At 31.7% G+C, this 15,630-nt stretch overlaps 2 protein-coding genes and 1 long non-coding RNA gene across 5 annotated transcripts; 1 reads left to right on the forward strand and 2 right to left on the reverse strand.

Annotated features, from left to right (window-relative positions):
* The first annotated feature begins 615 nt into the window (after positions 1-615).
* Positions 616-7,155, forward strand: LOC141446213 (uncharacterized). The gene is made up of 2 exons (XR_012453581.1): positions 616-996; positions 6,780-7,155. It is a non-coding gene; the product is annotated as an uncharacterized lncRNA (long non-coding RNA).
* Positions 2,580-5,900, reverse strand: Fitm (acyl-coenzyme A diphosphatase Fitm). The gene has a single exon (XM_074112678.1). It carries the CDS (start codon positions 5,783-5,785, stop codon positions 4,676-4,678), a length of 1,110 nt encoding a protein of 369 aa, XP_073968779.1. The 5' UTR covers positions 5,786-5,900; the 3' UTR covers positions 2,580-4,675.
* Rh3 (Rhodopsin 3) lies at positions 6,680-12,360 on the reverse strand. Of its 3 annotated transcripts, none has more exons than XM_074112676.1 (8): positions 12,213-12,360; positions 11,000-11,191; positions 10,681-10,896; positions 9,714-9,844; positions 9,457-9,629; positions 9,223-9,383; positions 7,082-7,183; positions 6,680-6,939 (listed from the first exon to the last, which is right to left on the reverse strand). In XM_074112676.1, the coding sequence occupies exons 1-8, from the start codon at positions 12,272-12,274 to the stop codon at positions 6,852-6,854; spliced, it is 1,125 nt and encodes a 374-aa protein (XP_073968777.1). In that variant the 5' UTR covers positions 12,275-12,360; the 3' UTR covers positions 6,680-6,851. The 3 variants fall into 3 exon arrangements, with proteins under 3 accessions (XP_073968777.1, XP_073968776.1, XP_073968778.1); XM_074112675.1 differs by having other exon boundaries at positions 6,680-6,943; XM_074112677.1 differs by lacking the exon at positions 12,213-12,360 and adding an exon at positions 11,314-11,588 and having other exon boundaries at positions 6,680-6,943.
* Positions 12,361-15,630: the final 3,270 nt, after the last annotated feature.

The raw sequence follows: 15,630 nt of genomic DNA on the forward strand, positions 1-15,630 counted from the left end.
TACAGATCGACCAACATTGACCCAAAGCAAGGAAGATTATAAATGAATACTTGTAATTTATTTATTAAACTGCAGTATTGTTTTTCCCGTTTTGTTGGTGTAAACAACCCATAAAATTTAATTTTAACAGTTCCAGGTATGTTGTCCAACTTTGATAAGCGGTTTAAAGCCTGTAAATTGACGGCTCCGTAGATGCATGTCTTTTTCTTGCTGTTTAAATGTCTTGTTTAGTTTTTTTTTTCTGCAACTATGTAGGAATATTCTAATTACTCAATTAAAATCAGCTGTGTAATGCCCAACTTTACCTCACAAGTGGGGAAAAATTCCCATTACTTTCCTCGCTAGTGAGTGGAAAAACTTTATTGTGCTTCCTTGATATAAGAAGTTTTGTTATTAAATATTTTCTATTAAACTTTAATAAGCTTATTTAACGTAACTAAATAATTAAAAAACGAATATTAAAAAAATAAAATAAAAATTGAAAGGAATATAGAAATAAAAAAAATATTTTAATAAATAATTAGATATTTTTAATTATAACAGTTAAAAAGGTTACAGTGTTACCTTATAGAAATTTAAAATGGATTCTAGTGATTCCTGTTTAGAAGACAATTTAATTGAGTAATGAGAACATTCCTACATGATTGCAGAAAAAATATAATATTTAACTCGAGTGTAAAGTATTTTCCACACTTGTTAAATAAATAACTATTTATGCTGACGAAAATTCGCAAGTTCAAATTTAATCTTAAATTCCAGCTGTCCGAGACTTCCTACTTTTTCCTGACACTTTTTTTTTGTATGAATTAATTTGTCTCGGATAATCAGCTGTGTACTCTGACAATGCTCTTGTGATCTTCTAAAGACGACCTGGTTAGTAAGTTATAGACCTGGTTATTTATTCGATGCTGAAGTTTTCAATTAAAAACAAAAAAATAGTATTGATTGAGACAATCGTTTACAACACTTCGCGACCTGCTTTGGTGATTTTCAATGGTAAGTTCTAAATATATTCATAGAAAATTTCTAAACACGTATCTTATTCAAGACTATATTTCAAGAATAAAGAGCAAGGAAACACTTATGGCACGGTTCCTTTTTCCACAATTTTCTTTTAGTATCATACTTATGTAATTTTGCACAAGTATTCAAAGAATGTTATAGAAAATACAAAAAGATAGCAGAATGCTATTTTAGTAGAATAAGACGAAATTTATAATTTGACCAGCGGCAAACTCGCGTTAGGTTGGAAACTTTATTATTCATTTAAAATCTTAACTGGCCTCCCATCTAGTGGCCGACTTTGTAAACAATCTTAATCCTACTGACTGTCTACAATTTGAAGCTTGTGGATTATTTTTATTTGTTGGCTTGAGTCTCTCTCATCTTCTACAATGAATTAATATAGTTTTAAATTACATATTAATCTTATTTGTACATAATCAGAAAGAAGGTAAATATTTATTATCCTGCGGTGAATCCATTGCGTTAAGAAATGAGCTAACCTTTCACTCTACGTATATTATTGAAAATCATAAACAAAAACAAATTACAATAAAGCCAAATTAAATCACATATGAATCAATCAAAGAAAATGGATAATTTGGATCTTCACAAATAATTAAAACAATGGTTAAAAGGGAAAATATATGAGCGTGTGTACTCACTATTTCATAACGTTTTAAATTTCAGTCCCATTTTTCAAGCTGTCTGATTAATGGTTTTTACTTTTTCTTCAATAACCCACATTCTGGCATCCTCATAATTAAAGTTTTGGGGTTAAAAATATTGTAAATACCAAAGAATTATGTTAAATTAAGATTTGTTGTTGTTTCTATTTTAGTAGTTAGGAAATGCAAAAAAATATTCGAACATTTTTAAAGCACACTATCATGTATACCAACCTTTCTACCCCATTATCTTTTTTAAAACGGTTATGCATTTAATGAATGTGGTAAATAAAAAACCATTGCAATCTTTCTTTGTTTACATTTTCCAAGTTTCCTTGTTCATTACTGTAATTGCTAATTGTGTTTATTTGGTTGGATCCACAATGCTGTTGTAGTGTAGAGTATTCAATTGGATTAAAAGACAGTATTGGGAATCGTCTTACCGACAATTAAAACAGCTGTTCATCCCTTTATAAGCTGTGGGTTAAACTACTGATCGTTTTTTTTTTTTCCTTTTAAAAATTACTTAATACTTCAAACTATTACTTACTTTGATTTATTAGTCTTTCCTGCAAACGTTAAAATAATTTTCAGAAAAACCAAAAATATTACATTTTCAACTATTGGAGAGGCAACAAAACTCTGACTACGATTTATTTCGACATAATTGAAAAAATTAGAGAAAATTTGTTTTTGCTTCATGATTGCACATGATGTACAAGTTAGGCCCTTATGCAGAGGCAATTTTTCATCTGTAGATGTTGTCAATGTGGGTTTTTATAGGGGTAAGACGAACAAGTATATGGAGAAGTTTTGTAAAAAACCAAAGAAAAGTATAAATGGAAATGAGAAAAATTGCGTGGAAGGGGAAAAAATAACAGAACCAAGGTTAAAGGTGGTGACTAAATATTAAATTTCAAAAAATATATTTTGTAACAAAAAAATCAACAGAAAAAAAATAAAAATAAAGATTAGAGTTGCAGCCAAAAATTAAAAGATAGTTTTCTTTACTGATAAAAATTTGTATAATCTCAATAAGAAAGGCACATTGCTTATAAAACTGTCTGATCGAACAAATCAGAACAATAAAACAATTACCTACATATATGCTTAATTTGTGTTATGTATGAAATAAATAAATATATTTTAATACATGTACAAAGTAAACAATCCTTCATTTTGTTGTCTTGACGTTACATATTTCTTAATCAACAAGCCTTTTCTTCTTTCACTGATTTTTTTAATAATTTTTGCATATATTTCAACCTAGACAAAATACTGAACTGCTTTTTGGTTTTTAAATCACTTATTACTTCTTTAAAGAAATAAATTTACAACTGTATGTAAACCAAGCAATGTAAATCCAACATTTATATAACTTAGCCAATGAGACAACGATCGATAAAATTAAATGACTAGCCCACAACTTATATCAGTAGTTCCATACATAGGGGATTTTGTGTTCGTTTCTTTTTTTAGCAAAAATATTTCACTTCGATACTTTAAACTAGCAGAGATTAACGTTTTAAACGTCAAAACTGAAAGGATGCATTCCTTGGGCCAAAAAAGAGATGCAAGACTCTTTATACAAAATGATTCCTAATGCGATAGTTGGTTTGGTAAGTAACAACTAGATATTAGTATCAGATTGAAGATAAACTAGAACTGATCAGGACCTATGTTGGTGATTGACAATAAACAAACTAAGTAACTTAACAGGTTACCAATTTTGTAAAATGGATGTAAACTTTCTACTTTCATTCACAAACTATGGAAAAAAAAACACAAGACTTCTGGTATCCTGAACTAACAATCAACAATGCTTCCAAAAAAAAAAAAAAAAAAAAAAAAAAAAAAAGAAGAGGGCCTACTAAGCTTTGGTAAAGCTCTGGGCACAATTGTTGGTCCATCCTAGTATTATGAATCAGGTAATAAGTACCCCCTGATATCTTCTGCCACCGATCCTAACCTTTTCAACAGAGAGCTAGTCAAAAGAAATCATTTTAGTGCGGGACTGAAAAATGAAAAGAATCGGTGTACGTAAGAGATAGGTAGTAGGCTACTTCTTCAGAGATCTTGCTATCCTGTGCGTTAAAACCAACAGTTATACACTATAACCCATGACAAATATCTATGGTCTTCTGTAGTGAAAGATGAAACTATGACGGTTTATTTACAAGCCATTTCTAGCTCTTTCGGATTTGGATCTAACAAAAAAAAAAAACTTATTATATTTGGCTAAACAAATCAATTAACTGAGACGCTTTGTTCTCTTGATTTGTCTTAAGAATTCTTTCTTCTTTACACACTGATTCAGAAGTCTGTTACCCTCAACTCTTTTTTGACAGTAAGTAAAAAAACAAACTTAAGGAATAAAGTAGACTTACAAGGCAAACGCTTCTTGAAAAGCACTTATATACACTTTTCCACTTTTTTAAAAAAATAAGGAATACATCCCTTAATGCAAGGGAACAGAACCTGAAAAAGGCTGATCAATTTCTCAGGAACCGTTCTGCTTTTAAAATACCTTTATCGATTTCATAAGATGAAAATTTTTTTCAAGGAACTCCTGATATATTTATTTCTTTTCTCTTTTTTCTGAGAACAATTTATGTTTAAAAGAAATCATTCGTTTTGTATACGTGATGTAATCAAGAATTTTAAAGGATACAGACAATGTTAGATATTACTTAAAAACTTACTAAAACTTATTTAATGTGCATACCTACACCAGTTCAAAGCTAGCTTTGTTTTGCTTCTTCTGCCTTCACATCAGCAAATATGACGTATTTCTTTTCCTCAACCAATTAATGACTGTTGAAATTAATCGTCATGAATCACCCTAAATTGATACCAACTTGCAGACTAAAGTCAGCTGGTAAAACTGTAGCACAATAGAATATTCCATCAGATCTTCACGTACATAAGTTTCAAGAATTTTGTATTTAGTCATTAACAGCAGGTCATGGACGTCGTGCTTTTCAATGAATGAAAATATTTTTGTACTAATTATGATTGCTATCAGGTTGTGCTGTACGATCCTCTTGAGGCCTTCTAATTGGCATGCCCATGAATGTTGGACCAACCTTGGGTTGTTTGGTCTGTGGTTGTCTTTTTTTCACTACTGGTTCTTTTGGTTTACTGTCAATATATCTGAAACAGCCATCTCCAGGCAAGTAAGGAGGTATGTTGGAGTAGGGAAACCATACATAGTACGTAACATACCAAGTACTCACTGCCGTCAGCGCGGCCAGAAACTTCTCCAACATACTGTGATAGTAGAATACAGTCCCCAGTAGCATACATTCCCATATAATTATCAGCAGTGTAAGCAATATAAATAGAGATCTTACGAATGGTGTCATTTTTGGAAAAGCATTTTTCAACACTTTAAATTCGTCATTGTCCAAATTTTTCAATGGATTAGCTCTGTAACCAGTATTTTCCTCAGAATTTCTAGCAAATTCTTCGTCACGAATATAATCAGTGATTCCTTCCCAGTTGGTGATCACTCTAGCCTCTTCAATCATAACCAGTGTACTATAAATGAGTAGAAAACAATGTCCAGAAATATCAACACTTTGCCAGAAAAAACCTCGACCAAGGCAGACACTTTTAGTTTGTAATTTCTCATCGCGCACATTACACCTACCATAAATACTTTCTATATAATTGAAAGCGTTTGTCCAAATTAGCCAAAAACCAGTGGCAATAGCTAACCTCATCACATGTTGTAAAATTTTACTCCGTTTACCACAACAATATACAAAACTTGTTACAGAAACAAATGGTAATAATATTAGTAATGTCCAACCCCAGCCAACTTTTACAAAATATTGATTAAAAAAATTATCCTTTCTAGCTGCGGATATTTTTGGAGCAGGAATAAAATCCACCACTATGGACACAAGGAAAATCATCGACAGATAATAGATAACTCGGTAAAAAGTATTGATAAACACTAGCTTTCTACAAACATGTTGTAATATAAACAAAAGTACTTCATTTATTGTGGTTGGTTCTGGTGGCGGTTTCATACCTTTGCTTTCAGTTTTTTCAGTTCCCGTTCGAAATTTTAGTCCTGATGTGCTAGGAGGCTGATTTTTACGACCCATCACTGTAAAATACAAAACAATTATAGAAACTAACTGATTACGAACGACATGTGACTGTACATTGAACCTCACTGGAATAACTTAGAACATACGGACTGCATCTACACTGCCACCTACATAAATATACCTTCTCCAATAACCTGTTCTTATATACCCTTTCGCGCTCCTACTTCAGTTTTAAATATTTATTTAGTTGAATCTTATTTATTCGTACTAAATCTACATATTGGGAATTTTTATTCTGAAATTAACTGTAGATTACTTTTTAAATTATAAATTAGGAATTATAAGTTAAGGATAAACAAAATTATGTTCAAAAAATGTGCAACCTCATAATGACTTTCTTTTTTTTAAAAATACGTTTTGTTTGGTAATTATTCTAATTACATTCTACTGGGTAACATCTTCGATTCTGAATACTAATATTTACAGTTTTTTCTTCTCAAATATAACTTAAATAGTCTTACGGATTTCAAAAACTTCTTACAATTATTAATGTCGTAACATCGTATCCTCCAAAATTCGAATTTTAAAACCTATTTAATTGTTACTACAGTTAAGAGTACCGTTAATTGCACAATAATAACTCTAAAGTGAAGCTATTCTCATCCTTCCTCAAATGGAACTAATATTCTCCGAAATATTATGCAAATAAAAGAAATAGAGCTAAATTTGTGCGTTTAATATACCAGGTTTAGCGAAAATCGTACAATTATTTCAATAGAACAGTTTTAGAGAATATCTCAAAAAATGTGGTACATCCAAAACTTGGAATTCAATTCAAACACTACAAATTGAGATATTGTTCTGGTTTACCCCATTTAAGCTGGCGTATGAATATGGGTTTTAAAAATTTGCAATTGTTGACAACAACAAAAAATGAATAACTAGACATTTTTTTAACTTTTGCTCAGTTTGTTTTATTCAAAGTGATTTTATCACAAATACAATGAAATAAATACTAAAAATATTCAATAATTTTGTATTCTTGTAGAGTCCTCAGAATCGCCGGGTCTGTTGTCCTTGTATAATCAAGCTTCGGCCGGCGAGGTTTGAGTTGGCAATGTCATTTCTGTAGCAGTGGAGTTGGCATCAACAGATGAAGGTGCAGGAGCTTCCTTGATATCCAACCATGGAAATTTCTTCGACAATTCCTGTCTTCAAAATTAATTAATTCACATACAATTTATCAGGACTTATCAGGGAGGAAAGAGTACGCAATTCATCGCTACAATGAGCGTGCTCGCTCTGGCATAAATACTACGTAGTTTCAAACAAATCAATGCTCATATATACCTGTATCTAGGATGACTAATCGCATAAACGTATGGATCAACACAAGCTACAGCTTTGCAGGCACATGCTGGAATCATTGTAACAGCTGGTGTTAACAAGTCCCTGAAAAAGAACAGACAATTTTTAGTAAACATAATTTCAATTGCTAGTAAAGTTAAAAATGATGGGGGAAAAAAACAGTTATTAATGTAGAAAACTTGTAAAAAAAAAAGTCTTGAACTGCGGTCACGAGTAACAGATTTTGAAACTAAGAAAACCGCATTTGTGCAACAATTAATCCTTGAGATACAACAGTAAATGACGGAATTACAAGATGAATTGCGAATTCTGAAGGGCAAAATCATCTGACGACTTCGTCATAACTATCAAAGAAAATAGATGTGTGCTTGCGTCATCTATTCAGATCACGTAGAATATGTCAGAACAATTCGAATGTTTTTTTGTTTCCAATGATTGGCAAAAAATTAATGAGCATTGAGTTCGACAATGTGGGACTTGGCAATCATACTCGGAATCATACTCCCGCCAAAATACATTATCAAAAATTTGAGGCTTTCAGTTGTTCTCTCCAATTTTTGTTGTCTACATATTTAAACACAGCACATCATTCTGAAATACTGAAGTTACATCGAACATAAGATACCCTCAAATCTAAGTCCTATATATTTTTCTAAACTATTGACCGGCAACATAACAGAACGCATTAAAAATCGTACTTATCGCTTCCTCAGATACCATATATTATCACTCCATTCTTCGGTTACACACTATCATACCGGCAAGCTCAGTTCTTTCAGAAGATTGATATCCAAACTACAATGGGATATATAATAATATATATAATTATTTAAACAATAATAAGTGCCAGGATCTAGGTCTTTATTTTATTTATTTTTTAAAAATAACATGTTTATTTCTCATTTACATCATAAAGTTGTGATATCTAACGTAATAATGAAATAGAAAAACAAAATGCTGAACTTTCATACTTCTGTAAGAACTAAATTTTCATTTATTTTCTTTCGATTACTTATCGATTTCTGAGTGTAACGATTTCTGTGTTTTGAGTTTTTTTTTCACCGAAAATGTACATTTCATACGAAAATATTTTTAAAATATACCACGTTTTTGATCGCCCATATATTTTTTTTGTTTTTGTTTATTCACAAAATGTTTTGTTTATTTCAGTTCCAATCCATGTATGTATGTGATCAGCAAAACTTATTAAAAACAAATCGATTAATCGATCTATTTCAATAATTGGTATAGCAGCCACTTTTAAGAACCGGCTTTGGCATTTTAAACGAACCTAAGTGTAAAATTTAGTTTATAAAGACAAGAATTCACTTTTCACTTTTTTTATTTTTAGATTTTCGCAAGAATGGTTCCAATAATTTTGTTTGAACTTCTACAAAGAAATATTCAATAACAGAGATGGAGGCTAAAATCTTGTATAAAGAACCTTTGTTTTTTAACAGAAACTTGCTAAATGGTACTTTTTAAGTAGGACTGGTACAGGTTATGTTTCCTTCTAACAACAAGCTACATATTTCAGTGTAATGTACGAAATGAAAACTATATAATATTAATAAAAACTAAATATGAAAATAAAATTACAAATTAGAAGAAAACTGGCCGACCAGATGTGCTTGCACTTAAGCGATTTGATTTTGTTTGCGATGTTTTCGGAAATGAATTATATGTATATGGAATCATATCTTTAAACTAGTTTAAATTCACAACTTATACATACATAAGTTGGTTATTACGAAAAACATCAGAAAAGTTCATTTAAACGTGGGTTTAAGCAATAAACTTAAGCTCCATTTAATATACCCGTTTAAATTGTAAGTTGTGAGTACAAAAAGGCTTTTTTGAGTTTAATTTTCTATACTGTTACCAAAGGTTTTCATTTTTAGTTAAGATCGAGGTAAACAGTGTTCAATGCTTCTTTGAACTGCATCATTTAAGAAAAAATGAACATGCACATTGAAGTTAACCTTCATTTCAAATCCCAGATTTCAAGAAACAAAAAATCTTGATTCGTAAACTGGATAGGAGTAAATCTTGAGACTTTACACACCAAAATAAGAATAATAAAATAAGATATCCTAAAACTAAATAAAGAAAAAGAATCTTACTGATTTCCATAAGCCCCAATAAGCGCTAAAACGGCGTAAGGTGTCCAAGAAGCTACGAACAGAAAGCAAATAGTAATAGCTGCTTTTGCTATACGAATTTCTGCTGATTGGGTATGCATGTTCGCATTACTCCTTAAGGATTCGACATTCATTTTCTTTGCCTAAAAAAAAAATTATAATAATAATAGAATTCGATTCAAATTCAGTAGAAATTATAGGAACAATAATAATAACCTGTTCTCTGAGATTGTGCTCGTGAATAATGACATGGCTTACGATCTGTGAATAGAAGTATATGATCAGACTCATTGGGAACACGTAGCAGATGAAGAACATTACTGTTACGAAGTTTCTTATTTCTGAAGTTGGTGTTAAATAGTCGAAAGTGCAACTTGTAAGAAAACCTTCTGCAAAAATGATCAGCAAATTTCCTTATTTTTGAATTACTAAGATAAATAATGTCTGCACTACAATTATTATATCAATAAAACCTGGTACAAAGCGACTCCACTGTTCGAACAGCGGCAGCAGTGCCCAGGGCGTCACGTACGCCCAGACTAGAGCCAGATAGAGAACTGCTTTGGTTCGGCTTAACTTTGGAGCAAACGGTGTGGCGATCACTCTTCACAATAGAATTAAAATTTAATAGAAATATAAAAGAAAATGTTCTTTAAAAAAATATGTAAATTTCATAATTAAGTTTGGCCTTTTAAAAATTAGGAACTTTTTTTTTGTACCACAAAAACAAAATCGGAAGTGAATATACAACTTTCTCAAATCCAATTTGATTATTTTCAGCACTTTAAGGGCCTGTTCGCCATTTTCTCTCCACAATCAAATACGACGAAATCCTAGTCAACAAAATCTTATAAAGTAAGTGTTTACATGATATTACATACATTCATGGCTTTAAGTCCAACCGCGAATTTGATGTACACTGAGGCAGTTACTTTACTATTAACATTGTTTCTAACCGAAAAAAGAAATTGTTATATTACGCGAACTTCGAACAAGGATCTCTCACTTACAAATCCACGTTTCATTACTTAACCAAAACCCATTTCAAATTACATACATGTATTTCTTATGCTTTCATCTGAATCTTCTTTCTAGAAAAAATGAAAGCATCAAATATATTTTAAAATTTCGGTTTGGAAGAAAAACGAAATAACTTGGAACCTTTACAATTCTAAGAGAAAGTATCCACTCCACAATTTTAATTTTTGATTAGAAAAATTCCTTCATCTTTATTCAATCTATCCAAAAAATCTAGAAAAGCAATTTCTAGAAATTGGTAGATGAAAAATCCACTGAGCTTTTCTGCCAATCTGCTTGTAAAATAGTTACGAAATGAATAACTTTCTTGGCTCAATCTTTTAATAAAATTATAGGCTTATAAAAATGCAGAAATTTCACGTTTCTTAGCAAAAAAATGTACATAAAACAATAATTACTTACCTATATCTATCATATGCGATAACAGCATTGGTAGCAGATGCTCCTATACCTGAGAAGGATCCAAGCAAAGCAAATATTTGACAAGCCCTGTGCCCTAATGCATATCCTAATTTAAATGAATTATAGATAAATATTGGAGTTTTACTCATCATCAAAAAATCACAGATTGCTAGATTTACTACGAATATATTGCTTGGTGTACGAAGTGTTTTAGCCCTGTTCTTTTCAAAAAAAAAATAAATAAATAAAAATCGATTATATTTCCAATTTATTTTATAATTGTAGTAGATGAAACATAAACATATTGCCCAATACTAACGTGCTGAAAATCCATATTACAAGACCGTTACCGATAAGCGCTATCAGCATAAAGAAAATGTACAGTACACCTAGGGCATAATTCAATATGGGTTCAGGTTCTGGGTAAGATAACCAATGTTCGGGTATGTGCTTCAAGTCTTCTGGTGATAAATTCCATCCTAGAGTGCGAATATTGCCGGAAGTGCTCGCTCTATGACAATTAATAACAAATAAAACGTTAAGTAAACGGATGGTATTAACAGAAAAGTGGTATTAATGCTCAACTTTATGGAATTTAAAATGAACCAAAACAAATCAGCGAACCATACTCACATTTCAAGAATTAGTGAATGATCATATGATTGAGTACACTCTCATAAATAACAGTTTATATTCTACATTACAAAAATATAATTTCAAAACTAGCCGTGTTTAAACCTAGTACAGTCACCAGTGTTAGTCTTACAAAGAGCGTATAAAAAATTTATAACTTGTTCCAAAAAATAAATTCTAACTATAAATTAAATATAGGGGAAAATGAAAATAGAGAATGCGCTTTAAATAATTTAAATAAACTGAGTTTATCTGATATTAGATTGTTTATTCGGCGATTTAGAGAGGGGGGAGGTTACAATATCGATGTATTGTTTTTATACAAGATTATTTGTTTACATTTCAGCTCAACGTTATGATTTACTTAAATACTCTAATTAGTCCTCTTAATTTTATTCAATTTTTTTTTCGCTATTTTCAAGTTTCAGGAGAACTAACATCAAATAGGAAGGGTTCTGAGCTTTTATTTTCGAAGAAATAATTGTTAAATTATTTTTTATTTTAATCATTGTAAAATCATCTACTTCAAGCTGTAACAAAGGAAGAATGATACTTTATGGGATGTGTGTTGTCCTCAACCTTTAATGGTGGCTTCATATTCAGTGTATTTATTGAATATATTTATCATATAAGATATGAATTAATACAAGATTTCTAATGAGAGTTTAGTCATTCTTTAAAATTGAAATATCTCTTCTCTTTGTGAAGGAAACGTTTAATTAGGGTAAATAAATCTTAAAAGAGGAACGATTAAATAATTTTCAAGAGCTTGTTGATTTGTACGGCTACTTCACAAAATATTATAGCTATGTTTCGACTAAAAAACTTGGTGTTTACTTCAGTACAGTTACCATGGTGATAATTTCTATTGACTTAGCTAAATATGGTAAACAAATTACCTGACCAGCGGAGCCCAGTAGCTTCTGTTATCGCACTGTTCGTAGTTACATGGTGTCTCCATGCTCCATTCCAACGAGTGCCAACGAATTGGCTCATGCTTTTACTTATACTCGGCACTAAATGTGATTAACATCGGATTATCCCTAAAAAATCCACTTAGTACATCAATCCACTCAACACGATTAAGTCCTCCTTCCCTAATATTTGAATATTCTCAGTACTACTTATTGGTACGAGTTTATACTAACAAAGTACACTGATGGACAAAATTAACGCACCACCCTTATTTTTTTTATTATTTCCAATTTGTGCAAATTTTGGACTTTCAAAATATTGTTGGCTGAAAAAATAAGCCATTTGTAACTATGGCTATCTGAAGAATTTAGGCCTATTCTCACCTCATCTGTAAAGAGAACTCTCTTCCAGTTGTCTTCTTCACATGTTCACGTGCAAACTGAAGCCTGGTCATTTTGTGAACTGTGGTAAGGAGAGGGCCACGAGCAGGATGTGGGGCTCTAAGGTTACTTTCATTAAGTCTTCTTCTAACAGTCCTGCTGGAGATGGACTTGCTTTATGAGACTTTTGATCTCATTTCCCGTTATACTCCAGTTTCGCAAAGCCAAGTGCCGGATGTACCTATCGTCTCTCTCTCTCTCTCTCTGCTGTACATCTCTTCTTGAATGACCTCTTGTCTCCCTAAATCGCTTTAGACAAGTGATGTACGTCAAAAACAAAAGCGGTAGATAATTTATTTAATTTTAACTAAACAAAAACTGAGTGGTGCGCTAATTTTGTCCATCAGTATATTTATTTGAAGGAACTATTTCTGTAATAACAATATTTATCTAACTCGCGTGGAGGAAGTGGACAAGCCATTTCTTCTCAGAGACTTGACTTGCTGCGGGTGTCACAGAGTAACCACAAAAACGAAATATTTGGCCCTTACATAACAAAAACCCTCATAGAGCTTGCAAAGATAGTTTTGATGGATTCAACTATTTGGGTTTAACGAGCTTACAGGCAAATTTGAGCTCATCTCATCCACATTCACTTAAATTGATTAAAACTTTTCGTATGCTTACATTTATTTAAATCACTGATACATTAAGGAACCACAATAGATCTTCTGCGTTCCAATAGACTTGGCCATTCTCTTTATAATCTAATATCAAATCTCAAGTGAAATTCCTGAAGATAAAATGAATCTTTGGGTACAGAATATCAAAATGAAAACAAATCATTGCAAATCTTTTTGTCTATTAGGTCACTAACAAAAAAAAATTTTGTAGCGAATATAAATACTTTAAATGAATTAGCGTAAATAATGGAAGTATTAATTTTAATGCATACTGCAACAATGATTCCATTTGCTAGAAGTTTGGATTAGAATTATGTACATACAAAAGAATAAAAATATATTTCCTTAAACATTTTTAAGAACAGGAGTTATTGAAAACTAACAAAACAAAACGATCTTTTTAAAACTGTGTATTTAACTTCCAGAAATTATAACTTCTTTCAGTAGTAATATGAACAATTACAAGCTTTTTTTTATTATGTGTTTTAATATAAATAATCAATAATCACGGCTGACCTACAAAGGGAATTAGAAATGTCTAATGAAAGGCTTCTGTACACAAATAGAGAAGTTAATTTGTGAAACCTTTTTTAAACACACATCTTTCTCAAGCCTTATTTCTGATTTAAATCAGAAGCAAATATTTCATTTGTGAGATTTAGTCAGAGTTGAATTAGTTTGTAAAGTACAGGCCAACAGCTCCAAGTATTGTACACAACATAAACAAATTTTATACAATCTATAAATTATTTAGGCCTGACCAAACAAATGTTTTGCTCTTAATAAAAGATTTTGTGCATTAAAATAGTTTTATTTTAAATTAATCACAAAAAATATTCCAAAATTGTGTTTTTAAAAAATATAAACTTTGATTTTATATCATTTTCATCCAATATTGTGCAAGTATTTCTCTTTGATGGCTGAACCATTCTTTGATCTGAAGATTAAACATATCGTGCATTGATATCGAAAAAAGCTTGAAAATTCAATTTAATCTGATTCACAATTTTTTTTTAAAAAAATTATCGTAAAAGACTTAATCAACAAATGCTTATACGAACCTAAAAAACTAGGAATACCTAGACTTCCAAGACTATATCTAGCTACTTAGAACTGAGAGTTCACATTATTAGCTTTTTTCCACTTTGAAGGCCACAAAAAGGCAAGTAGATACATAAAACAAGGGTAGGTTTAGAGGTGCTCGTATTGTCGGTATCTTCTTCCCTTAGTAGGATGCTGAGACGCCACTTGACATCCTAAATCTTCAGCTAAATTGCCAAAAAAAAATACTTGAATCTAAATCTCCTTTCGGTTGTTCTGAACTGAATAAAAGTAACAGCAATTAACAGCATGATTCTCAACATTTAAAATTATGCTGAAGGACTTCCAGAGATGGCTATTACACATATTTCGTGTGGCTAAGGATTTTACTTCTCGGGGAGGAGAAAAACCAAGGCCTGTGAGCTGTACCCAAGAGTTGCTCTCCGGAATTAAGAGTCTGATTAAAAGGGCGGGTCTGGAGGATGAGGGGAGCCACAATAGATCCAAAGGGGTCGCAGTGGTGTAGGCCTTAAGGCCGCCCTAGTCTAATCTAATCTTACACGTATTTCGTTTCAGTGAACCAGCGACTCAAAGATCTTAGACGGTCCTTTTTAATGAGGATTAAGCACCAAGTAGGATCACAGACTTACTTTGATATTTGTTGCTTGGTATGCCTTGCATTTACTTGTTAGTAAATCAAGCCAAAAACTACGGAGTACAAAAAAAAAAGTTAATTGGTTTCCGAATCTGAATCCGAGGATAAATCTAGCTCTGATAATTTATCTTTAGCTAGTGAAAACTGACTTTTTTTACATTTAAGAATTTTGTCTGTGTTAATGAACATCAGGAGTGTAGTAAAAGTTGCTTGTAAAACGGCCAACTTCAAAGATAATGGTTCAAAGCCAGGTTGCAACGACTTGGAAGGAAGTTTGTTAGCTATCTCCATCAAGCTTCTACAGATAATCCGAACTGCCTCGATGTCCAAAGTTAAGCCTGAACTCTCGAGATGAAGCACCAAGTTCATGACGATCCTCTCAACGCTGCTACCTTCTTCTTCTCCGCTATTGCTGACGTTTCTTAATTTCTCATTAATCCGTTTTTTCTCCTCACACCACTGTTCCAAAGCTTGACGATCTGTTACGGGTATTACATCTTCGCTTCCAAAAATGGATGCAAAGTATAAAGCGAACAGCCGTTCAAATTGCCCGGCAGGTATAACGTAAGATCTAGTATCCAATGTGTATCGACATAGCCGAAGACATCCGCGCAATGAAGTGCTGTAGGCTTTATTATAGCTT

This window comes from Rhodnius prolixus, unplaced genomic scaffold (assembly GCF_049639745.1).
Source record: "Rhodnius prolixus isolate KJV_2025 unplaced genomic scaffold, Rpr scaffold_1, whole genome shotgun sequence".
In the NCBI taxonomy this organism is placed as follows: Eukaryota; Metazoa; Arthropoda; class Insecta; order Hemiptera; family Reduviidae; genus Rhodnius; species Rhodnius prolixus.

Excerpts from the sequence above, each read along its gene's own strand:
- Rh3 (XM_074112675.1), bottom strand. The coding sequence starts at position 12,274 with ATGGAGACACCATGTAACTACGAACAGTGCGATAACAGAAGCTACTGG. Across the intron at positions 11,192-12,212 it reads TACTGGGCTCCGCTGGTCAG|AGCGAGCACTTCCGGCAATA; the intron begins GTAATTTGTTTA and ends TAATTGTCATAG. Across the intron at positions 6,944-7,081 it reads ATTAGTCATCCTAGATACAG|ACAGGAATTGTCGAAGAAAT; the intron begins GTATATATGAGC and ends TTAATTTTGAAG.
- Fitm (XM_074112678.1), bottom strand. The coding sequence starts at position 5,785 with ATGGGTCGTAAAAATCAGCCTCCTAGCACATCAGGACTAAAATTTCGA.